The sequence below is a fragment of the Neomonachus schauinslandi genome, chromosome 10 (assembly GCF_002201575.2).
Source record: "Neomonachus schauinslandi chromosome 10, ASM220157v2, whole genome shotgun sequence".
Taxonomy (NCBI): Eukaryota; Metazoa; Chordata; class Mammalia; order Carnivora; family Phocidae; genus Neomonachus; species Neomonachus schauinslandi.
This window is the reverse complement of record NC_058412.1, coordinates 86,651,699-86,677,571: the sequence shown is the minus strand read 5'-3', so window position 1 is coordinate 86,677,571 and position 25,873 is coordinate 86,651,699. Positions and strand designations below refer to the sequence as shown.

At 39.0% G+C, this 25,873-nt stretch overlaps 1 protein-coding gene across 1 annotated transcript in view; it reads right to left on the bottom strand.

The window, feature by feature from the left end:
• Nucleotides 1–25,873, bottom strand: part of CCDC138 (coiled-coil domain containing 138) — a 186,003-nt gene that overhangs the window by 98,104 nt on the left and 62,026 nt on the right. Inside the window, exons 7-9 of the mRNA XM_044919023.1 lie at nt 7,982–8,059; nt 7,562–7,669; nt 1,059–1,223 (exon numbers count right to left, since the gene is read on the bottom strand). Of these exons, the coding sequence (XP_044774958.1) occupies nt 1,059–1,223; nt 7,562–7,669; nt 7,982–8,059 (351 nt within the window). The remainder of the gene's footprint in view (nt 1–1,058; nt 1,224–7,561; nt 7,670–7,981; nt 8,060–25,873) is intronic.

The window sequence follows — 25,873 nt, the reverse complement described above, 5'->3', positions numbered from 1 at the left end:
GAAGGTAGCAGGAGGGGAAGAATGAAAGGGGGGAAATCGGAGGGGTAGACGAACCATGAGAGACGATGGACTCTGAAAAACAAACTGAGGGTTCTAGAGGGGAGGGGGGTGGGAGGATGGGTTAGCCTGGTGATGGGTACTGAGGAGGGCACATTCTGCATGGAGCACTGGGTGTTATGCACAAATAATGAATCATGGAACACTACATCAAAAACTAATGATGTAATGTATGAAGATTAACATAAGAATAAAAAAATTAAAAAAAAAAAAAGCTTACAGGATTACTGGGCCCACCCAGACAATCCCGGTCAATCTCTAGTGGAAGGTCACTTCTACCATGGAACATAACATACGGGGATTAGGATATGAACATCTGGAAGGTCACTATTCTGCCAATAAGAAAAGGCATTTAGAAGAAATATTTTAGGTAAGGGATGAAAATTGGAAATAATTTTCTAAAATGGAACCCTGGCCAATATTCAACAATTATGAAATTACTTCTGAAAACATTAAACCAAACAAACAACTTTAGATGTCTACTCTTCAAATTTTTAAATATATTTCTTGTAGAATATAATTGTCAACCTCTAACGACCACATTTACTAACTAGAAATCATGAATACCAATATCCAAATTAACGTCTGTAACTTAAGAAAATGGTCACTTATTTTTGTTAATGAGAAGCCCCTTACAAATAGACTTTTTATCCTCTCATGACAAAAAAAAAATTAGTTTAGTGGAATTTGAACCCAAAATGATGTGTTTTCAGGACTTATTCATATCACTGATCATTTCCGTAACTAGTATAAAATTCTTTTTGCCATTTTTAGAGTAAGTTCTTAATTTGTAGCCTCTATTTTTAAAAAGAAATTCCCATTATGTTAAGAAAAGTAAAACTATGAATTAATCTTAAGTTGGGAACGAATCTTTTTAGAACTATTGGTATGGTTAATTTTCTATCAAAAATACTTTCAATATTTTTTTCTCTTGTAACACATACCACAGACTTTCCAGTTTTAATCTTCATGAATCATATATATCAAAACAAAAAACAAACCTTTATACACTTCTCCTGAATATCATTTCTCTGAGAAGCAAATTTGAGTAGCGGCTTTCCACCATCCATTCCAGATTCTTCACTTTTTATTTTACTAAGGTGATGATCTGAAATCCAGTCCATGAAGACAGTTAAAAGTTCATACACTTGTGCATTAAGTGGTACCTATAGATAAAAAATTATATCAAACATTTATTTCCATTCACAGTCTCATAAAATTTCAAGAGAAAGCTTTAAATTGGGGGATTATAGAATAATTTACCTAAAGGTCGCTAAAATATGTACTGAATGAAAAAGCTTCCCCAAAGGAAATTTCAAATCAAACATCTCCAATTAACATAAGAAACATTTAAATGATGGCTAAGAGAAGGAGAGAAAACCCATCTTAAGAAGGAAATTGAGGAATGACTGGGTGGCTCAGTAGGTTAGGCATCCAAATCTTCATATCACCTCAGGTCTTGATTCTCAGATTCGTGAGTTCAAGCCCCACACTGTGCTCCATCCAGAGTGTGGAGGCTACTTTAAAAAAAAAAAAAAAAAAGGAAACTGAGGGATGCTTGGGTGGCTCAGTCCATTAAGTGTCCGCCTTCAGCTCAGGTCATGATCCCAGGATCCTGGGATCGAGCCCCACACTGGGCTCCCTGCTCAGTGGAGAGCCTACTTCTCCCTCTGTCTTTTTCAACATTTCCTTGGTGATTCAGGGTCTTTTCTGATTCCATACAAATTTTAGGATTGTTTATCCCAGCACTTTGAAAAATGTCATTGGAATTTGGATCGGGATGGTGTTGAAGGTATAGATTGCTCTGGGTAGCATAGACATTTAAACAATGTTTATTCTTCCGATCCATGAGCATGGAATGTTTTTCCATCTCTTTGTGTCTTCTTCAATTTCTTTCATGAGTATTCTATAGTTCCTAGAGTATAGATCCTTTACTTCTTTGGTTAGGTTTATTCTGAGGTATCTTACGGTTTTTGGTGCTAGGGTAAATGGAATCGTTTCGCTAATTTCTCCTTCTACAGTTGCATTGTTAGTATATAAGAAAGCAACTGATTTCTGTGCATTGATTTTGTATACTGCCACATTACTGAATTGCTGGATGAGTTCTAGTAATTTCGGGGTGGAGTCTTTTGGATTTTCCACATAAAGTATCATGTCATCTGCGAAGAGAGAGTTTGACTTCTTCTTTGTCAAGGTGAATACCGTTTATTTCTTTTTGTTGTCTGATTGCTGTTGCTAGGACTTCTAGTACTATGTTGAACAACAATGGTGAGAGTGGGCATCCTTGTCATGTTCCTGATCTTAAGGGAAAAGCTCTCAGCTTTTCCCCATTGAGGATGATATTTGCTGTGGGTTTTTCATACATGGATTTTGTGAACTTGAGGAATGTTTCCTCTATCCCTATACTCTGAAGAGTTTTAATCAGGAAAGAATGCTGTATTTTGTCAAATGCTTTTTCTGCATCAATTGAGAGGACCATATGGTTCTTCTCTCTCCTCTTATTAAAGTGTTCTATCACACTGATTGATTTGCGAGTGTTGAACCACCCTTGCATCCCAGGATAAATCCCACTTGGTCGTGGTGGATGATCCTTTCCGTGTATCGTTGGATCTTATTAGCTAGGATTTTGTTGAGCATTTTGGAATCCATATTCATCAGGGATATCGGTCTGAAATTCTCCTTTTTGATGGGGTCTTTGCCTGGTTTGGGTATTAAGGTAATGCTGGCCTCACAGAAAGAGTCTGGAAGCTTTCCTTCTGTTTCTATTTTTTGAAACAGCTTTAGGAGAATAGGTATTATTTCTTCTTTGAATGTTTGGTAGAATTCTCCAGGGAATCCATCAAGCCCTGGACTCTTGTTTTTTGGGAGGTTTTTGATCACTGCTTCAATCTTATTACTGGTTATTGACCTATTCAGGTTGTCAATTTCTTCTTCTATCAGTCTTGGGAGTTTATAGATTTCCAGGAAGGCATCCATTTCTCCCAGGTAGCTTAATTTATTGGCATATAGTTGTTGATAATAATTTCTATTAATTGTTTCTATTTCCTTGGTGTTAGTCGTGATATCTCCCCTTTCATTCATACTTTTATTAATTTGGGTCCTTTCTCTTTTCTTTTGGATAAGTCTGGCCAGTGGTTTATCAATCTTATTAATTCTTTCAAAGAACCAGCTTCTAGTTTCGTTGATCTGATCTACTGTGTTTCTGGTTTCTAATTCACTGATCTCTACTCTAATCTTAATTATTTCTCTTCTAATGTGTGGCTTAGGCATCGTTTCTTGCTTTTTCTCTAGTTCTTTAAGGTGTAGAGTTAGTTGGTGAATTTGGGATTTTTCTATTTTTTTGAGTGAGGCTTGGATGGCTATGTATTTCCCCCTTAGGACCGCCTTTGCAGTATCCCATAGGTTTTGGACTGAAGTGCTTTTGTTCTCATTGGTTTCCATGAATTGTTTAAGCTCTTCTTTGATTTCTTGGTTGACCCAAACATTCTTGAGCAGAGTGGTTTTTAACTTCCAAGTGTTTGAATATCTGCCAATTTTTTTCTTGTGACTGAGTTCCAGTTTAAAAGCATTATGGTCTTTTATGGTCTGAGGAGTAGGGGACCCTATTCCAACCAGCCCCTGGAACTGAGCTGGATATCTACCGGACCACTCTGAACACCCACGAAATCAGCCCGAGATGTACAAAGATAGATCTGGATCTCTATAAACAGAATATCGCAGGTGTTTGGTTTCGAGATACGAAGCGGGGGGCCTTGATTCTGCGGGCAGATATCGGAGAATATACGGAAGGAGGAGGGAGCCAAACCGTCGGGATCCTACACCGCCAGTGAGCAATAGCCTCCCACGTTGTGGACAGGGCACAGACTCACAGACCGGTAGCAGCAGGGAAAGGACTTTAGGGCAGCCCCCTGGACTGAAACCAGCGGGGCCCGGCATGTGAACTGGGGGACCTGGTGGTTTTAGAAGCACAAAGGGCAGAGACATGCCCCGATCTGGAGGCGAGGACTGGGAGCGCTGTTGAGGGGCACACAACCCAGGACGTGAAGTTTAATGCAGCACACACAGAAACAGAGATAGTGTGGCCTGGAGAGCTCACTGAAGAACAGACTGCGATCTCTCCGTTCTGAGGCAGAGGGCTGGAAACGGTCTCTTCTGCTCTGACTCTCAGAAAAGATGCGGAAAGCCACCAGGGAAGCCACTAGAGAACAAAAGCCCCCCCCCAAACGGTTTTCACTGAGCCCATCCCCCGCCATGGGGGCAGGGCAACTCTACCCAAACAGGGATGCCTGAGTAACAGTGTGGCAGTCCCCTCCCCCAGAAGGAAGGCTGGATGAACAAGAGGCCAGCAAGCCTTACGTCCCTATAAAACAGGTGCATCTTGCTTGGGTTGTGGTCAATAATTTGGACTCTATACATTCCCTCAACCACCCATCAACAGAATGACAAGGAGGAGGAACCCCCAAAATAGGAAAGACTCAGAGACTATGTCTTATACCACAGATTTACAAATGGATACAGATATAACCAAGATGTCGGAGATGGAATTCAGGCTAGCAATTGTGAAGATGATAGCTAGAATGAAGAAATCGATTAATGGCAACATAAGAGTCTCTAAGGGCAGAAACGAAAGCTGAACTGGCAGAATTTAAAAATGCTATCGAGATCCAATCTAATCTAGATAATCTAACAGCTAGGTAAAGTGAGGCAGAAGAACGAATTAGTGATCTAGAAGACCAATTAATAGACAAGAAGGAACAAGAGGAGGCCAGGGAAAAATAACTCAAAATCCATGAAAATAGAATCAGAGAAATAAGTGACACCATGAAATGTTCCAATGTCAGAATTATTGGGATCACTCGGGGGGGGAGAGAGAAAGGACTAGAAGATATATTTGAGCAAATCGTAGCTGAGAACTTCCCTAATCTGGGGAATGAAACAAACATTCGTGTCCTAGAGGCAGACAGGACCCCTCCCAAGATCAAGAAAAACAGGCCAACACCCCAGCATGTAATAGTAAAACTCGCAAATCTTAGAACAAAGGAAACCATCTTTTTTTTTTTTTTAAAGATTTTATTTATTTATTTGACAGAGAGAGAGGGAACACAAGCAGGGGGAGTGGGAGAGGGAGAAGCAGGCTCCCCGCAGAGCAGGGAGCCCAATGCGGGACTCGATCCCAGGACCCTGGGATCATGACCTGAGCCGAAGGCAGTCGCTCAACCAACTGAGCCACCCAGGTGCCCGACAAAGGAAACCATCTAAAGGGCAGTTAGGGGGAAGAGATTCCTTACGTACAGAGGGAGGAACATCAGAATAACGTCAGACCTATCCACAGAGACCTGGCAAGCCAGAAAGGCCTGGCAAGACATATTCAGGGTACTAAACGAGAAGAACATGCAGCCAAGAATACTTTATCAGGCAATGCTGTCATTTAGAATGGATGGAGAGATGTAGAGGTTCCAAGACTGGCAGAAACTGAAAGAATATGTAACCACTAAGCTGGCCCTTTAAGAAATATTAAGGGGGGTTCTATAAAAGGAGAAAGACCCCAAGAGTGATCTACAACAGAAATTTACAGAGACAATCTATAGAAACAAGGACTTCACAGGCAACAGGATGACAATAAATTAATATCTTTCAATAATTACTCTCAACGTGAATGGCCTAAATGCTCCCATAAAACGGCACAGGGTTGCAGATTGCATTAAAAGACAGGACCCATCCATATGCTGTCTACAAGAGACTCATTCTGAACCTAAAGATACATCCAGACTGAAAGTGAAGGGATGGAGATCCATCTTCCATGCCAGCGGACCTCAAAAGAAAGCTGGGGTAGCAATTCTTATATCAGACAAATTAGATTTTAAGCTAAAGAATGTAGTTAGAGACACAGAAGGACACTATATCATTCTTAAAGGGTCTATCCAACAAGAAGATCTAACATTTGTAAATATCTACGCCCCCAACCTGGGAGCAGCCATCTACATAAGCCAACTGTTAACTAAAATAAAGAGTCATATTGATAACAATACATTAATTGTAGGAGACCTCAATAGTCCACTCTCAGCAATAGACAGATCATCTAAGCAGAAAATCAACAAAGAAAAAAGAGCTCTGAATGACACACTGGACCAGATGGACCTCATAGATATATACAGAACATTCCACCCTAAAACAACAGAATACCCATTCTTCTCGAGCGCACATGGAACTTTCTCCACAATAGACCACATACTGGATCACAAATCAGGTCTCAACCGATACCAAAAGATTGAGATTATTCCCTGCATATTCTCTGCACAGCAATCTTTTGTTGAATTTGATCCTGCAGAGCCATGATATCGTCATCACAGGCCAGCCAGACAGTTAACACCTTCACAGTCACACTGCCCAATGGTGGCTCCTGATTTTGTAACTGAGATTCCTCCACAGCTATCTTTAAATGATGCTGTATTCCCACTTCATGAAAAGAACTAGAGGATTTATCAAAATTATTAACAGCCCACAGTGAAATATCACTAGCCACCCGCTGAAAAGGTCAAAATGAAAAAGCGTGAAAACACCAAATGTTGGCATAGTTTGGAGTAACCACAACATTCAAACATTGCTAGTAGGAGTATAAAATGGTATAACTGCTTCGGAAAACTGGCAGTTCCACAAAAAGTCAAATATCTATGACCCAAAAATTCCAGTCTTGCTTGTATTTCTAAGGGGAATGAAAACATCTGTCCACTAAAAGCCTTGTACGCAAACATTCTTAGCAGCTTTATTCATAATAGACAAAAAGTAGAAATAGCCCAGGTGTCTATTAAAAGAAGAATGGATAAACAAATTGTGATATATTCAAACAGTAGAATACTACTGAGCAATACAGAGGAACAAACTATTGATACACCCAATGTTATGATGAGCAAAATAAGCCTTACCCAGATGAGAGCATACTATACAACCCCACTGACTAAAGTTCTAAAATAGGCAAAATTAATCCATGGTGATAGAAATCAGATTAACAGCTACTTCTTGCAAGGAAGAACTGAGAAGGGACATAACAGAACTTTCTAGGGTGATGGAAATGTTCTATATCTAGCTGCAGGTTACATGAGTATAGGCATTTGTCAAAACTGACTAAGCTATATACTTAATGATCTCTGCATTATATTACTGTACATAATTTATACCTCAAAGTAAAAAATTCCTTAGGAAAAAATAAATAAATAAAGCCCATTCAGGCATGGATTGCAGTCTTGACAGAAAACACTGAAAGCTTGTGGAATCTTAAAACACAATGAATAATAAAGCTCTTAAGGTCTGCCTAAAACACTGCTGAAATATTTTGTTTTGCTTTTGTAAATAAAAGCATATTAGAAATATTATACAGATATTTCTCTGTAAAGGAATTATTATGGTGAATCCTTTCATACCAAAATGATGTTTGCCAAAAACAGATTCAAGAACAAAAAGAAAATGTCTTTATTTTCTAGTGGAGAAATTTTCAATCGCATCATACCTTGTGAGTTTTTGAGACTGGTACTTTATCTTGTTTTAAACTTTTCATTTCATTAGCAGCATGCGAATTTCCTTTCAATCTCTGTATTGTCATAAACTCATACTTCCTCTGCAACAGTACATATCCATGAATTAAAATACAATTCTATTAAAGGTGGGAAAATCCAAAGGCAATCACATAAAATTCACTTGTGTTGGGGCACCTGGGTGGCTCAGTCATTAAGCATCTGCCTTCGGCTCAGGTCATGATCCCAGGGTCCTGGGATCCAGTCCTATATCGGGCTCCCTGCTCAGCAGGAGGCCTGCTTCTCCCTCTCCCACTCCCTCTGCTTGTGTTCCCTCTCTCGTGTTCTGTCAAATAAATAAATAAAATCTTTAAAAAAAAAAAAAAAACCCTTGTTCAAAAGAGCAGGCAACTTACCTGTAAATTATCTAAACGAGCTTGAACTCTCTTAGCCTGAATCTCCATCTTCTTATTTTCTTCACTTACTTCATTTAACTAAAGTGAGAAAACATTAAATATTTCAATATAAAACTTAAGCTGATTTCATACTAAAGATTTTGTAAAGATATTATCTAGTCTGTATAACCGAACAATGTAACAAAACAGAGGTAGCATTCGTAATTAAAGATCACCGCTTATGGTAATTAGACTTATCATGGAAATCATTTTGAAATGTATAAAAATAGTGAATCACTATGATATATGCCTGAAACTAATAGGATATTGTATGTCAATTATACTTCAATAAAAAAATAAAAATTTTAATTAAAAAAAAATCAGAGCTAAAATCATTTGTCCCTAAAGTACTAATAGTATCTAAGTTTACTTCATTCTATAAAAAATTTGCAAGTCTCCTGAGATCTTACAAGTATATGTTTTAATGGGAAATGTCTTTTAATCAAACTTTTTATGTATGTACATGAAAGTGTACAAATCATTAAGTATGCAGTGTAATGAATTATTGAAATTGGATTAAATGTATAAATTTGGGAAGAACTGACATGTTTATAAATATTGAGTCTTCATATCTATGAACATAACATAGCCTTCAAATTATTTAGATCTATTTATTTTCTTTTAATAATGTTCTGTACTTTTCAGTGTATGTGTTATATACATCTTTCTTTTATATTTATTCCTGGATAGCTAATGCTTTTTGATGCTATTATCTGTGGGATCTTTCAATAAATAACACTATTTGATTACAGCTGGTATATAAAAATACAACTGATTTTTGTATATTGAACTAACATCCAAGGATTTGCCTATATTTCCTTTATTCTACTAACTTGTCTGTATATCCATTTGGATACCTGTATATACAGTTACATAATCATGTTATCAGTAGATAATTCTTATTTCTTCCTTTCCAATCCTTATTTTCTATTTTTTTTTTCCCTATTGCACTGACTAGGACTCTCAGTACAGTGTTCAATAGAAACAGTTAAGAGTGAGCACCCTTCTTCTGATTTCAGAGGGAAAACAATAACTTAAATATGATTTTGTTGTTGGGTTATTTTTGTAGATACCTTATCAAAATTAAGTTCTCTTTTATTACTAATATCATGAGTTAGTGCTGAATTTTATTATCAATAGAAATATGATTTTTCTCCATTTATCAGATGTGTTAATTTTCAAATGATAAACTGTAATTTTCAAATGATAAACCATAACTTCCAAATGATAAACTTTGTAATTCCTGTACTAAATCCATTTAGCTATATTATTTTTATCTATTGCTAGATTCAATTTGCTAATATTTAAATTTCTTGCAACTATATCCATGCAACTGATTTGAATTTTTCTTTTCTTATAACAATCTTGACACATTTAGTTTCAAGGTTATGCGGGCCTCATACAACAAAAAGGAGGGTTTTTCTCTCTTTTTCTATTTATATTTAAGGTATATGATGTTTCCTCCTTAAAAGATAGTCTTAAGTCTTACTGCTCCTTCTCTGAAAGTTAAGTGTCTTATTTTTCTCTGATCACTTTAAAGATTTTATCTTTATCTAATGTTTTCAGCAGTCTTAAAACAATGTTCGTATGTTTGCTTTTTCTCATCATTTATCCTGTTTAGGCTTAACATAGTTTCTTGAATCTATAAGTTGGCATACTGTTTTTACAAGTTTTGGATAATATGTGGCCATTTCTCTTCAAATATTTTGTTTTTGCCGTATGATCTCTTTTTGAACTCCCATGTTAGAAATTTTAACGAAATGTATCTCTTTTATAAATTTGTTTATTCTTTCTCTACTCAATGTTTTTATTTCAAAACTTTTTAGGAAATCATCTTCCAGTTCATTAATCCTATCTTCTGCTGCATCTCATCTGCTATTAAATCCATTCACTGGAGTTCTGAAATTCAATTAGTGTATTTTTAAGTTTCAGAATTTCATTTTAATTCCTTTTTATAAATTCTGCTTCTCTAATGAAGTTCTCAATCTTTTTTTCTACTTTTTTGAACACATTAATCATTATTTTAAAATCACTACCTACTAGCTCCAATATCTGGATCACTGCCAGGTATATTCACATTGCCTGGGGCATTTTTGTTCTCTTCATATTGAGTTATATGATTCTGTCTTTTTATAATTTTTATTTAAATTCTAGTTAATTAACATACAGTGCAATATTGGTTTCATGAGTAGAATTCAGTGATTCATGTGATTCTGTCTTTTAATATAATGATTAAATTTTGTATAGAATGACAAAGAAAATATATAAATTTTGTACACATTTTCTTTCAGAGAGGGCTCATTCTTTCCTTTGCTAGATACTCAAAATGGGAACTAATCGCCTTATTCTAAACAGGAACTAATATCAGTTAAGACCACATTTCAGCTTGAGGAGGATTTCATATATCTCTAATTTGCCTCCTCCTAGGGTGCAACCCTGATTCTTTCAAATGAGAGCCTATGGTATTCACGGGGACTCTCTAGCCTGATGAATCCTGAATATTAATCCTTGACTCCTCAGCTTGGCAAGACTTAATGGGAATTGTTTTTTTATTATCATAATAATATTGCAGACTTATTTATGTACAATGCTACCATAAATTACCATACAAGTCAGTCACAGAAATAAGTTACCTTTTTATTTAGCAATTTTGAAACACAGTTGAGCTTTGAACCATGCAGGGGTGATGGTCACCAACCCCTGGGCAATAAAAAATCCACAAAGAACTTTTGACTCCCCAAAACACTTTACTAGTAGCTTACTGTTGACAAGGAGCTTTAATGATAATATAAACAGCCAATTAACACATATTTTTTAATGTTATATGTATGATACACAATGTTCTTATAATAAAGTAGGCTAGAGAAAACAAAATGTTATTAGGAAAATCATAAGGACAGACATTCCAAGATGGCGGAGGAATAGGAGACTTTAGTTTTGTCTGGTCCCAGGAATTTAGCTAGAGAGCTATCAAATCATTCTGAACTCCTGTGAACTGAACCAGAGCTCTAAGAAAAGAATTGCTGCAATTCTACAAATAGAAAAGCAAGCACTTTCTGCAAGGTAGGAGGTGTGGAGAAGTGAATCCTAAGCAACATATTGGAAGATAAACCGCGAGAGTAGGGAGCTGCAGAAAGCCGGCTACCAGAAAGTAATATAGTAGTAGAGCGAAAAATCAGAACTTCTAGAAGTCTGCTCTGGTATATGTCCCTGCCTGAAAGGTACTCAGGTGGCCAAACAGGGAAGAATCCTAGGTGGGACAGTGTGCTCTCAGGATCCCAAGGGTCACAGAAAGAACAGGGGTACCTGAGTGCATGAGAGTTCCCAGGCATCGGAGCAGGAAAGCCGGCTGCCATCAGCAAGCCCAGAAGTGGGCTTTCAGAACAGTGTTGCCATAAAACACAAACCGCAGAAGGGTTGGGAAACCACTCTCTGAGCAGGGAACCAGCAAATGGCAGAACCGCAGTCAGACAACCCTCCCTCCTGGGGAAGAATGGCGTGGGTGCGCGCCACAGGAGTCTGCAGGCTTTGGAGACTCCAAGCGGGGTCACATGACTGAATAGAAATGCTCAGTCATGGGCTAGGTGAGCACAGAGTGCAGATGGAGACCTGGGACACAGGAATGATTGATTGCTTTTCCCCAAGGGCACACTGAGGAGTGGGGGATGGTCGGGCACGAGCTTTTAGCTCCAGGGCTGGAGATTGGGAGGCTGCCATTTCCATTCTCAATCTCTAAAGCCGTGTGTAAAGCCTTCAGGGAACAAAAGCCATATAGAGCAATCCGGGGCCAATTACATAGCCTGACCCCTGGCTTGGGGCAGTGCAGTTCCTCCTGGGGCAAAGACACCTGAGAATCAGTGCAACAGGCCCCTTCCCAAGAAGATCAGCAAGAACATCCAACTAAGACCAATTTTACCAACCACAAAGAACTGCAAAACTCCAGCACTAGAGGAAAACAGTATATAGAATTCATGTTTTCTTTTCTCATGATTAGTTTTCCAAATTTACTATTTCTTTTCTCTTTCATTTTCACCCAATTTCTTATTTTGTCAACTTTTTTTAAGTTTTTTAAAATTTTCATTTTTACAGTTACATTCTATCCTTTCATTGTATTTAATTTTATTTTTGTATATACATAAGTTTTCCTTTTTTTACAATTTTAGGATCTAGTTTTTTTTTTTTTTTTTAAAGATTTTACTTATTTATTTGTCAGAGAGGAAGAGAGATGGAAAGAAGCTGAGAAAGAGCACAAGCAGGGGGAGCAGCAAGCAGAGGAGAAGCAGGATCCTTGCTGAACAAGGAGCCCGATGGGGAACTTGATCCCAGGACTCTGGGATCATGACCTGAGCCAAAGGCAGACGCTTAACCAAATAAGACACCCAGGTGTTCCGGGATCTAGTCTTCCAACAAACAGACCAAAATACACACAGGATCCAATGAATTGCTCTGTTCTGTTCACCTGTCTGATTATATTCTCTCTCATTTTTTTTATTTTTTATTTTTTCTTAAATTTTTTTGTTTTTTCGGTTCTGGGGCTCTTCTGATTTGCTTAGTGTATATTTATCTGGGGTCATTGTTGACATTTTAGTATTTTGTTCTCTCATTCATCTATTCTTCTCTGGACAGAATTACAAGACGGTAAAACTCATCTCAAAAGAACAAGAGGAAGTTCTGACTGCCAGGGACCTAATCAGTATGGCTATAAGATACTGGAACTAGAGTTCAGAATAACGATTATAAATATACTAGCTGACCTTGAAAACAGCATAGAAAACACGAGAAAATCCCTGTCAGGAGAAATAAAAGAACTAAAATCTAAACAAGTTGAAATCAAAAAGGCTATCAATGAGATGCAATAAAAAATGGAGGCTTTACGGATACCTGGGTGGCTCAGTCAGTTAGCATCTACCTTCGGCTCAGGTTATGATCCCAGGATCCTGGGATCAAGCCCCAAATTGGGTTCCTTGCTCAGCGGGGAGACTGCTTCTCCCTCTGACTGCTGTTCCCCCTGCTTGCACTGTTGTTCTCTCTCTCTGTCTCTGACAAATAAATAAATAAAATCTTTAAAAAAAAATGGAGGCTCTAACTGCTAGGATGAATGACTCAGAAGAGAGAATTAGTAATATAGAAGACAAAATGATGGAGAATGAAGAAGCTGAGAAAAAGAGGGATAAACAACTACTGCATCACCAGGGGAGAATTCAAGAGATCAGTGATACCATGGAGCAAAAGAATATTAGAATTGAAATCACAGAAAAAGGAAAGGGGAGGGGGAAGAAGATATACTTGAGCAAATTATACCTGAGAACTACCCTAATCTGGGAAAGGAAACAGGCAATCAAGTCCAGGAGGCACAGAGAATCCCCCTCAAAATCATGAAAAATAGGTCAACACCTCAAAATAATAGTGAAGCTTGCAAATCTCAGAGAAAGAGAAAATCCTGAAAGCAGCTCGGGACAAGAGGTTGGTAACCTACAAGGGTAGAAACATTAGACTGATAGCAGACCTATCCACAGAGACCTGGAAAGCCAAAAAGGACTGGCAAGACATATTCAGGGTGCCAAATGAGAAAAATATGCAGCCAAGAACAGTTTACCAGCAAGGCTGTCGTTCAAAATAGAAGAAGAGATAAAAAGCTTCCAGGACAAACAGAAACTAAAAGAATTTGTGATCACTAAACCAGCTCTGCAAGAAATATTAAAGGGGATCCTTGAAGCAAAGAGAGAGCCCAAAAGTAACAGACCAGAAAGGACCAAGACAATATACAGAAACAGGTGACTTTATAGGTAATACAGTAGCACTAAATCCAAATCTTTCAACAGTTACTCTGAGTGTAAATGGGCTAAATGTCCCAATCAAAAGACACAGGGTATCAGATTGGATAAAAAAGCAAGACCAGGGAGCCTGGGTGGCTCAGTTGGGTGAGCATCTGCCTTCAGCTCAGGTCATCATCCCAGGACTCTGAGATCAAGCCCCACATCAGGCTCCCCGCTCGGTGGGGAGCCTGCTTCCCCTTCTCCTTCTGCCTGCCACTCCCCCTGCTTGTGCTCTCTCTGTCAAGTAAATATAAAATCTTAAAAAAAAAAATCTATAAAAAGCAAGACCCATCGATATGTTCTCCTAGGGGAGAACACAGGCAATAACCTCTTCAACCTTGGCCGCAGCAACTTCTTGCTAGACACATCTCCAAAGGCAAGGGAAACAAAGGAAAAATGAACTACTGGAATTTCATAAAAATAAAAAACCTTTACACAGCAAAGGAAATAGTCAACAAAACCAAAAGACAACAGACAGAATAGGAGAAGATATTTGCAAATGTCTTATCAGATAAAGGGCTAGTATCCAAGATCTAGAAAGAACTTATCAAACTCAAGACCCAAAAAACAAATAATCCAGTCAAGAAATGGGCAGAAGACATGAACAGACATTTCTCCAAAGAAGACATATAAATGGCCATCAGACACATGAAAAAATGGCTCAACATTACTCGGCATCAGGGAAATACAAATCAAAATCACAATGAGATACCAACCCATGCCAGTCAGAATGGCTAAAATGAACAAGTCAGGAAACAACAGATATTGCTGAGGATGCAGAGAAAGGGGAACCCTCTTCACTACTGGTGGGAATGCAAGCTGGTGCAGCCACTCTGGAAAACAGTATGGAGGTTCCTCAAAAAGTTAAAAATAGAGCTACCCTACCACCCAGCAATTGCACCACCAGGTATTTACCCCAAAGATACAAAATGTAGTGATCTGAAGGGGCACCTGCACCCCAATGTTTATAGCAGCAATGTTCACAATAGGCAAACTATGGAAATACCCCAGATGTCCACTGACAGATGATTGGATAAAGAAGATGTGGTATAATGGAATATTATGCAGCCATCAGAAAGGATGAGATCTGGGCGCCTGGGTGGCTCAGTTGGTTAAGCGACTGCCTTCGGCTCAGGTCATGATCCTGGAGTCCCGGGATCGAGTCCCGCATCAGGCTCCCTGCTCGGCAGGGGGTCTGCTTCTCCCTCTGCCCTCTTCCCTCTCGTGCTCTCTGTCTCTCATTCTCTCTCTCTCAAATAAATAAATAAAATCTTAATAAAAAAAATTTAAAAAAAAGAAAGGATGAAATCTTATCATTTACATTGACATGGATGGAACTGGAGGGTATTATGCTGAAGTGAGTAAGTTAATCAGAAAAAGACAATTATCATATGATCTCACTCATATGTAATTTAAGAAACAAAACAGAGGATCATAGCAGAAGAAGGGAAAAATAAAACAAGATGAAATCTGAGAGGGAGACAAACGATAAGAGACTCTTAATCATAGGAAACTGAGGGCTGCTGGAGGGGGAGGGGTGGGGCGATGAGGTAACTGGGTGATAGACATTAAAGAAGGCACATGATACAAGGAGCACTGGGTATTATATGAGACTGATGAATCACTGAACTCTACCTCTGAAACTAATAATATGTGAATTAAATGAATTTAAATTTTAAAAAAGAGAGAGAGGAAAGAAAAAAAAAATGAACATCAAAAAAAGAAAAAAAATGAAGACGGGTGGATTCCGAGGAGGGGAGGAGGAAGGGAACAAAGTGACCCAGATCAGCAGAAAATACCCTTGAGAAGCGATGGGAAAATGCAATTCCCAGCTGGATCTCTGTCATATCCAGGATTACTATAGGAGAATAATTTTCCTGAATGTAATGAGAAAAAAATAATAATAAAAGATGGTAGACTCTGACATGAAAAAGAAAATCATAAGGAAGAGAGAATACATTTATAATACTGTACCGCATCTATCGAAAAAAAGAATCTTCATATAAGTGGAACACAGTTCAAACCCATGGTGTTTAAGGGTCAACTGTATATATACATCATTTATCATGCCAAAAGTTGGCCAACTATAGCCCATGGACCAAATCTGAACACTGTTTACTGTTATAAATAACATCTTATTAGAATACAGCCATGCTCATTCACTTACTTATTGCCTGTAGCTACTTTTGCATTATGTCAGAGTTGAGTCATGACAGACTGCATGGCTCACAGAGCCCAAAATATTTACTATTTCATCGTTAAAGAAAAATATTGCTGACTCCTCATCTACACTAAAGTTTAGAGTAACCATAAAAAAGCACTCTCCCAGCTGGTACCAAAGGATTTCTCCCAAGCTCTTTCAGTTCGGTCACACTAGATCAAAAATCCAATTATCAATAGATCAATCACATAATAATTCACATATCCACTCCACTCACCACACACCCATACAAACACATACAAAATTATTAAGAAATATATAACCTTAAGAGATAGGTACGGGCAACAATGTTCTTTGGCTAGCAGTTAAAGAAACCCTTCTCAAAAAAAGAGTGCTATGGGGCGCCTGGGTGGCTCAGTCATTAAGCCTCTGTCTTTGGCTTAGGTTGTGATCCTGGGTTCCTGGGATCGAGCCCCGCATCGGGCTCCCCGCTTGGCAGGAGGCCTGCTTCTCCCTCTCCGACTCCCCCTGCTTGTGTTCCTTCTCTCGCTGTGTCTCTCTCTGTCAAATAAAATCTTAAAAAAAAAAAAAAAAAGAGTGCTAGAGTTGTATGATGACAGATAGTACCTACACTTGTGCTGAGCACAGTATACCATATAACATTGTCAAATCATTATTATACATCTGAAACTAATATAATGTTTTGTGTCAACCAACTGTACTTCAATTAAAAAGAGAGAGGGGGCGTCTGGTGGCTCAGTTGGTTAAGCAGCTGCCTTCAGCTCAGGTCATGATCCCAGGGTCCTGGGATCAAGTTCCACAACGGGCTCCCTGCTCAGTGGGGAGTCTGCTCCTCCCTCTCCCTCTGTCCCTCTCCTGGCTTGTGCTCTCTCCTCTCTTGCTCACTCTCTGTCTCAAATAAATAAATAAAGTCTTAAAAAAAAAAAGAGAGCGAGAGCACACTAGATTGAGAGTGTGATGGGAAAAAGTAATCTCTCCAGGGATAAAGCAGGCTTCCAGACAACAGTAAGTGAAGGTCATCCATACTCCTACTGTGGGAGGCCATAAATGAGTTCAGGGAAGCCAAAGAACTTAGATCAAATGAGAAATGTAGCTAGATGTCACTGCCAATGAGAAAGGTTGTAACAAGCAGTGACTACAGAACATCAAAAACAGAAACTGAAAACATATAGCTACCTAAAGAATTCCAGGATGCATATTATCTCTGAGAGTCTGAGCTTAGTTACATTTTAGAATCCATGAAGTCTTCCAGCCCAAAGCTTTCATTTTTGAAGTGACTGGGTTTACCCCAATTTCTGCTCATCTACTTCTCCTTCCACAAATAAAAACATAATCAGTCTCCTGTCTTTCTTGAACTATTCTTTCTCATCTTTCAGTCAAAAACTTGCAAAAGTTAAAAAAAAAAAAGATGGGGGGGCGGAGCAAGATGGCGGAGGAGTAGGAGACCTGGATATCGTCTCCTCTCAGGAATTCAGCTGGATAGGGATCAAACCATTCTCAACACCTACAAACTCAACAGGAGATCGAAGAAAAGAAGAGCAACAACTCTCTCATGAGAAAAGCGACCACTTGCTGGAAGGTAGGAAGTGCGGAAAAGTGAATCCGAGGCGATATTCGGGAGGATAGACGGCGGGGGAGGGGCCTCCGTCGGCCGCTTCTGGCAAGTGATAGAACCACGGAGCACAAAATCGGAACTTTTAAAAGTCTGCTCCGCTGAGGGAGGTCACTCTGGTAGCTAAGCGGGGGGTGCAACCCTCCGGGACAGTGTGGTCTCAGGACCCTCGGGGTCACAGAAAGACCGGGGGTGCCTGAGTGTGGCAGAGCTCCCAGGTATCGGAGCAGGGAAGCCGGCTGCAGAGGTGGAGCCCAGGTGCGGGCTCTCAGCTCGGGGTTGCCATAAACTGTGATCCGTGGCACAGTCGGGCCCCTGCTCCTCCAGCAGGGACCCAACAGGCGGCAGATCCAGGGAGACTCACCTTCCTCCCCCGGGAGGAGCCGAGCAGGAGTGCACCGCAGGGATCTGCTGGGTTTGGAGACTCCACCCGGGGTCGGGTGCCAGAGATAGAAACGTGCGGTCACAGGCCGGGTGAGCACGGAGTGCGGCTGGAGACCGGGGAGACGGGAGTGACTGACGGCTTTTCTCTGGGGGCTCACTGAGGAGCGGGGCCCCGAGTTCTCGGCTCCTCCGGGGCGGAGATTGGGAGGCCGCCATTTTCACTCTCCGCCTCCAAAGCTGTAGGGAAAGCTTGCAGGGAACAAAAGCCCCGGAGAGCAAACCCGAGCAGATTACTTAGCCGGGAGGGGGCAAGGGCGGGGCAATTCCGCCTCCGGCAGAGACATTTAGAAACCACGGCAACAGGCCCCTCCCCAGAAGATCAGCGAGAACAGCCAGCCAAGACCAAGTTTACCGATCAATGAGAACGGCAGAACTCCAGCGCTAGGGGAATACTGCACATAGAATTCGTGGCTTTTTTATCATGATTCTTTAGTCTTTCAAAGTCAATTTTTTTTAACTTTTTTTCTTTTTTTTTCTTTTTGAATTTTTCTTTTTCCCTTTTTCAACCAACATCTTATCAATCCCTTTTTTTAAAAAAAAACATTTTTATTTTTCATTTTTAGAGTCATATTCTATCCCTTCATAGTAGTTACCCGTATTTTTGGCTTATATATATAAGTTGTTCTCTCTTTAAAATTTTGAGATAGTTTCTTCTAACAGATTAAAATGTATCCTAAATCTCTAGTATATGGTGTTTTCTATTCCCCTGCCTGATCACATCCTCTCCCTTTTTTATCTTTTTTCTTTTTTTAAATCCTCTTCTTTCTTTTTTCAAACAACTTCTTATCAATTCCTTTTATAAAATATTTTATAATTTCCATCTTTACAGTCATATTCCATCCCTTCATCATATCAACTCTTATTTTTGTACATATATAAGTTTTTCTTTCTTTAAAATTTTGGGAGGCACTTTCTTCTAAAAGACCAAAATACACCCCAAATCTAGTGTGTGGCACTGATCTATATACCAGCCTGATCATATTTGATCACATTCTGGTTTTTTTTTTGTTGTTGTTGTTGTTTTGCCTGTTTTTGTTTTTATCTTTATCTTTTTCTTTTTTTTTCTTTTTCTTTTTTCTCTCTTTCCCTTTCTTTTCCCACTGCTTCAAGTCTTTTCTGATTTGTTTAGAGTATATTTTCTGGGGACGTTGTTACTCTGCTAGCATTTTGTTCTCTCATTAATCTATTCTCCTCTGCACAAAATGACAAGACGGAAAAAATCACCTCAACAAAAAGAACAAGAGGTAGTACCAACTGCCAGGGACCTACTCAATACGGACATGAGTACGATGTCAGATCTAGAGTTCAGAATCATCACTTTAAAAATACTAGCTGGGCTTGAAAAAAATATGGAAGTTATTAGAGAAACCCTTTCTGGAGAAGTAAAAGAACTAAAATCCAACCAAGTAGAAATCAAAAAGGCTATTAATGAGGTGCAATCAAAAATGGGGGCGCTAACTGCTAGAATAAATGAGGCAGAAGAGAGAATCAGTTATATAGAAGATGAAATGATGGAAAATAAAGAAGCTGAGAAAAAGAGAGATAAACAACTACTGGATCACGAGGGCAGAATTCGAGAGCTAAGCGATACCGTAAGACGAAACGACATTAGAATAATTGGGATCCCAGAAGAAGAAGAAAGAGAGAGAGGGGCAGAAGGTATAATGGAGCAAATTATAGCAGAGAACTTCCCTAATTTGGGGAAGAAAACAGGCATGAAAATCCAGGAAGCACAGAGAACCCCTCTCAAAATCAATAAAAATAGGTCAACACCCCGACATCTAATAGTAAAACTTATGAGTCTCACAGACAAAGAGAAAATCCTGAAAGCAGCTCGGGAGAAGAGAGATGTAACCTACAAGGGTAGAAACAATAGACTGGCAACAGACCTATCCACAGAGACCTGGCAGGCCAGAAAGGACTGGCAGGATATATTCAGAGCACTAAATGAGAAAAATATGCAGCCAAGAATACTCTATCCAGCTAGGCTGTCATTGAAAATTGAAGGAGAGATAAAAAGCTTCCAGGACAAACAAAAACTAAAGGAATTTGCAAACACAAAACCAGCCCTACAGGAAATCTTGAAAGGGGTCCTCTAAGCAAAGAGAGAGCCTAAAAGCAATATAGACCAGAAACAAACACAGACAATATACGGTAACAGTCACCTTACAGGCAATACAATGGCACTAAATTCCTATCTTTCAATAGTTACCCTGAATATAAATGGGCTCAATGCCCCAATCAAAAGACACAGGCTATCAGACCGGATTAAAAAACAAGACCCATCGATATGCTCTCTGCAAGAGACTCATTTTAGAACCAAAGACACCCCCAGATGGAAAGTGAGGGGGTGGAAAACCATTTACCATGCTAATGGACACCAAAAGAAAGCTGGGGTGGCAATCCTTATATCAGACAAATTAGATTTTAAACCAAAGACTGTAATAAGAGATGAGGAAGGACACTATATCCTACTTAAAGGATCTATCCAACAAGAAGATCTAACAATTGTAAATATCTATGCCCCTAACATGGGAGCAGCCAATTATAGAAGGCAATTAATAACAAAAGCAAAGAAACACATCGACAACAATACAATAATAGTGGGGGACTTTAACACCCCCCTCACTGAAATGGACAGATCATCTAAGCAAAAGATCAACAAGGAAATAAAGACTTTAAATGACACACTGGACCAAGTGGACTTTACAGACATATTCAGAACATTCCACCCCAAAGCAACGGAATACACATTCTTCTCTAGTGCCCATGGAACATTCTCCAGAATAGATCACATCCTAGGTCATAAATCAGGTCTCAACCGGTACCAAAAGATTGGAATCATTCCCTGCCTATTTTCAGACCACAATGCTTTGAAACTAGAGCTCAATCACAAGACAAAAGTCAGAAAGAACTCAAATACATGGAGGCTAAAGAGCATCCTACTAAAGAACGAATGGGTCAACCAGGAAATTAAAGAAGAATTAAAAAAATACATGGAAACCAATGAAAATGAAAACACAACTATTCAAAATCTTTGGGATGCAGCAAAGGCAGTCCTAAGAGGAAAGTATATAGCAATACAAGCCTTTCTCAAGAAGCAAGAAAGGTCTCAAGTATACAACCTAACCCTACACCTAAAGGAGCTGGAGAAAGAACAGCAAATAAAGCCTAAACCCAGCAGGAGAAGAGAAATAATCAAGATCAGAGCAGAAATCAATGAAATAGAAACTAAAAGAACAGTAGAACAGATCAACGAAACTAGGAGCTGGTTCTTTGAAAGAATTAACAAGATTGATAAACCCCTGGCCAGACTTATCAAAAAGAGAAGAGAAATGACCCACATCAACAAAATCATGAATGAAAGAGGAGAGATCACAACCAACACCAAAGAAATACAAACAATTATAAGAACATATTATGAGCAACTCTATGCCAGCAAATTAAATAACCTGGAAGAAATGGATGCATTTCTAGAGATGTACCAACTACCAAAACTGAACCAGGATGAAATAGAAAACCTGAACAGACCTATAACCACTAAGGAAATTGAAGCAGTCATCAAAAATCTCCCAAAAAACAAAAGCCCAGGGCCAGATGGCTTCCCAGGGGAATTCTACCAAACATTTCAAGAAGAATTAATACCTATTCTTCTGAAACTGTTCCAAAAAATAGAAATGGAAGGAAAACTTCCCAACTCATTTTATGAGGCCAGCATTACCTTGATCCCAAAACCAGACAAAGACCCCATCAAAAAGGAGAATTACAGACCAATATCCCTGATGAACATGGGTGCAAAAATTCTCACCAAAATACTAGCCAATAGGATCCAACAGTACATTAAAAGGATTATTCACCATGACCAAGTGGGATTTATCCCTGGGCTGCAAGGTTGGTTCAACATCCGCAAATCAATCAATGTGATACAATACATTAACAAAAGAAAGAACAAGAATCATATGATCCTCTCAATAGATGCAGAAAAAGCTTTTGACAAAGTACAGCATCCTTTCTTGATCAAAACTCTTCAGAGTATAGGGATCAAGGGTACACACCTCAATATCATAAAAGCCATCTATGAAAAACCTACAGCGAATATCATTCTCAAAGGGGAAAAACTGAGAGCTTTCCCCCTAAGGTCAGGAACGCGGCAGGGATGTCCACTATCACCACTGCTATTCAACATAGTATTGGAAGTCCTAGCCACAGCAATCAGACAACAAAAAGAAATCAAAGGCATCCAAATTGGCAAAGAAGAAGTCAAACTCTCACTCTTTGCAGATGATATGATACTTTATGTGGAAAACCCAAAAGACTCCACCCCAAAACTGCTAGAACTCATACAGGAATTCAGTAAAGTGGCAGGATATAAAATCAATGCACAGAAGTCAGTGGCATTCCTATACACCAACAACAAGACAGAAGAAAGAGAAATTAAGGAGTTGATCCCATTTACAATTGCACCCAAAACCATAAGATACCTAGGAATAAATCTAACCAAAGAGACAAAGGATCTGTACTCAGAAAACTATAAAATACTCCTGAAAGAAATTCAAGAAGACACAAAGAAATGGAAAAACGTTCCATGCTCATGGATTGGAAGAACAAATATTGTGAAGATGTCAATGCTACCTAGAGCAATCTACACATTTAATGCAATCCCCATCAAAATACCATCCACTTTTTTCAAAGAAATGGAACAAATAATCCTAAAATTTGTATGGAACCAGAAAAGACCCCGCATAGCCAGAGGAATGTTGAAAAAGAAAAGCCAAGCCGGCGGCATCACAATTCCGGACTTCCAGCTCTATTACAAAGCTGTCATCATCAAGACAGCATGGTACTGGCACAAAAACAGACACATAGATCAATGGAACGGAATAGAGAGCCCAGAAATGGACCCTCAACTCTATGGTCAACTCATCTTTGACAAAACAGGAAAGAATGTCCAATGGAACAAAGACAGTCTCTTCAACAAATGGTGTTGGGAAAATTGGATAGCCACATGCAGAAGAATGAAACTGGACCATTTCCTTACACCACACACAAAAATAGACTCCAAATGGTTGAAAGACCTCAATGTGAGACAGGAGTCCATCAAAATCCTAAAGGAGAACACGGGCAGCAACCTCTTTGACCTCAGCCGAAGCAACTTCTTCCTAGAAACATCGCCAAAGGCAAGGGAAGCAAGGGCAAAAATGAACTATTGGGACTTCATCAAGATAAAAAGCTTTTGCACAGCAAAGGAAACAGTCAACAAAACCAAAAGACAACAGACAGAATGGGAGAAGATATTTGCAAATGACATATCAGATAAAGGGCTAGTATCCAAAATCTATAAAGAACTCATCAAACTCAGCACCCAAAGAACAAAGAATCCAATCAAGAAATGGGCAGAAGACATGAACAGACATTTTTCCAAAGAAGACATCCAAATGGCCAACAGACACATGAAAAAGTGCTCAATATCGCTCGGCATCAGGGAAATCCAAATCAAAACCTCAATGAGATACCACCTCACAGCAGTCAGAATGGCTCAAATTAACAAGTTAGGAAACGACAGATGTTGGCGGGGATGTGGAGAAAGGGGAACCCTCCTACACTGTTGGTGGGAATGCAAGCTGGTGCAGCCACTCTGGAAAACTGTATGGAGGTCCCTCAAAAAGTTGAAAATAGAGCTACCATATGATCCAGCAATTGCACTACTGGGTATTTACCCCAAAGATACAAAAGTAGGGATCCGAAAGGGTACGTGCACCCCGATGTTTATAGCAGCAATGTCCACAATAGCCAAACTGTGGAAAGAGCCAAGATGTCCATCGACAGATGAATGGATAAAGAAGATGTGGTATATATATACAATGGAATATTATGCAGCCATCAAAAGGAATGAGATCTTGCCATTTGCAACGACGTGGATGGTACTGGAGGGTATTATGTTGAGTGAAATAAGTCAAACAGAGAAAGACATGTATCATATGATCTCACTGATATGAGGAATTCTTAATTGTAGGAAACAAACTGAGGGTTGCTGGAGTGGGGTTGGGGTGGGAGGGATGGGGTGACTGGGTGATAGACACTGGGGAGGGTATGTGCTCTGGTAAGCGCTGTGAATTGTGCAAGACTGTTGAATCTCAGATCTGTACCTCTGAAACAAATAATGCAATACATGTTAAGAAAAAAAAAAGAAGAAGAAGAAGGTAGCGGGAGGGGAAGAATGAAGCGGGGGAAATCGGAGGGGTAGACGAACCATGAGAGACGATGGACTCTGAAAAACAAACTGAGGGTTCTAGAGGGGAGGGGGGTGGGAGGATGGGTTAGCCTGGTGGTGGGTATTGAGGAGGGCACATTCTGCATGGAGCACTGGGTGTTATGCACAAACAATGAATCATGGAACACTTCATCTAAAACTAATGATGTAATGTATGGGGATTAACATAAGAATAAAAAAAAAATTACGGGAAGAGCATCAATTATGTAGTCACGTATTTAGATGAAAGATAGTAAACTTACAGGTTTCTCAGAATTTCTTAAAATAAATTAATGGGGAATATAGTCTAATTTTTCAACTTCCATTTTATGTACTAAAGTTATGATTATACTTAAAAATATATATACACTGTTCAGAAGTCATTTACTTCAGAAGTTATTTGCTTAGAAATTGGACAAAATTCATAACAAAAACAAGACAGTTATGAAGTGACTAGGATGGGCAAGAGATACCATAATGTGAATTCTGGTTAGAAATTTTGTTTATTACCAATTATCACAGACAGCTTAAAAATTCACTACATACTGTCAGTATAGAATGAATTGCAAACACACTGTTAACTGACAACAGTTAAGTTGTAGAAAAACATGGTATGATAGGGGCACCTGGGTGGCTCAGAAGGTTAAGCATCCAATTCTTGATTTCAACTCAGGTCATGATCTCAGGGTCATGGGATGCAGCCCTGTGTTAGGCTCCGAGCTCAGCAGGGAGTCTGCTTGAGATTCTTCCTCTCCCTCTGCTCCCCTCCCTTGGCTTGCTCTCTCTCTCTCTAAAATAAAATAAATAAATCTTTACCAAAAAAACATGTTATAATTTGTATGTTTTTAAAAGAAGATCAAAAGTAATGTCTTTTGAGAAGTTGATATAACACCATTTGAGGAGCAGCTGTGACCACACCACATGTTTTCCTGTTGAATAACTCACTGGTCTTCTTGCATGCCATGCTCTTCCACAATTCCAAACTTTGGCTCATACTGTTCCCTCAGGAATGGCCTTCTTTATTTTCTGCCTATGAAATCCTACACATTCCTGACAGTCCAGCTCAAATGCTAACTCCTTATACTAAATCCTCTCCTGATCCCTAAATCATAACCACCAGAACTAATTTATCATCTCTCTTAAACAGAAGGACATTATTTAAACTTCTGTGTGGATAATTATAAGATGAAGCAGAAAGAAATATTTACAGTCTACTTACCCATCAGACTCTAAGGACTTTAAAAGCAGGTACTGTCTTATAATTCTTTCTACTTTCTTAAAAAAGTGACTTGCACAAGGAAGCAACCAAATTTACTAATTCAATATGTATAAATGAAGTGCAAATTGGACATTTCTGGACTTACTACTCCTACTGCCCTATTTTGATGTTTTAAAATTACTCATTATTATTATTATATAACATGATTATTTCGTTTTAACTTTAAAATTTTATTTATTATTTTTTTAAACTAAAATACAGTCGACATATGTTACCATAGTTTCAGGTGTACAAAACAGTTATTTGGCATTTAAATACACTACAAAATGC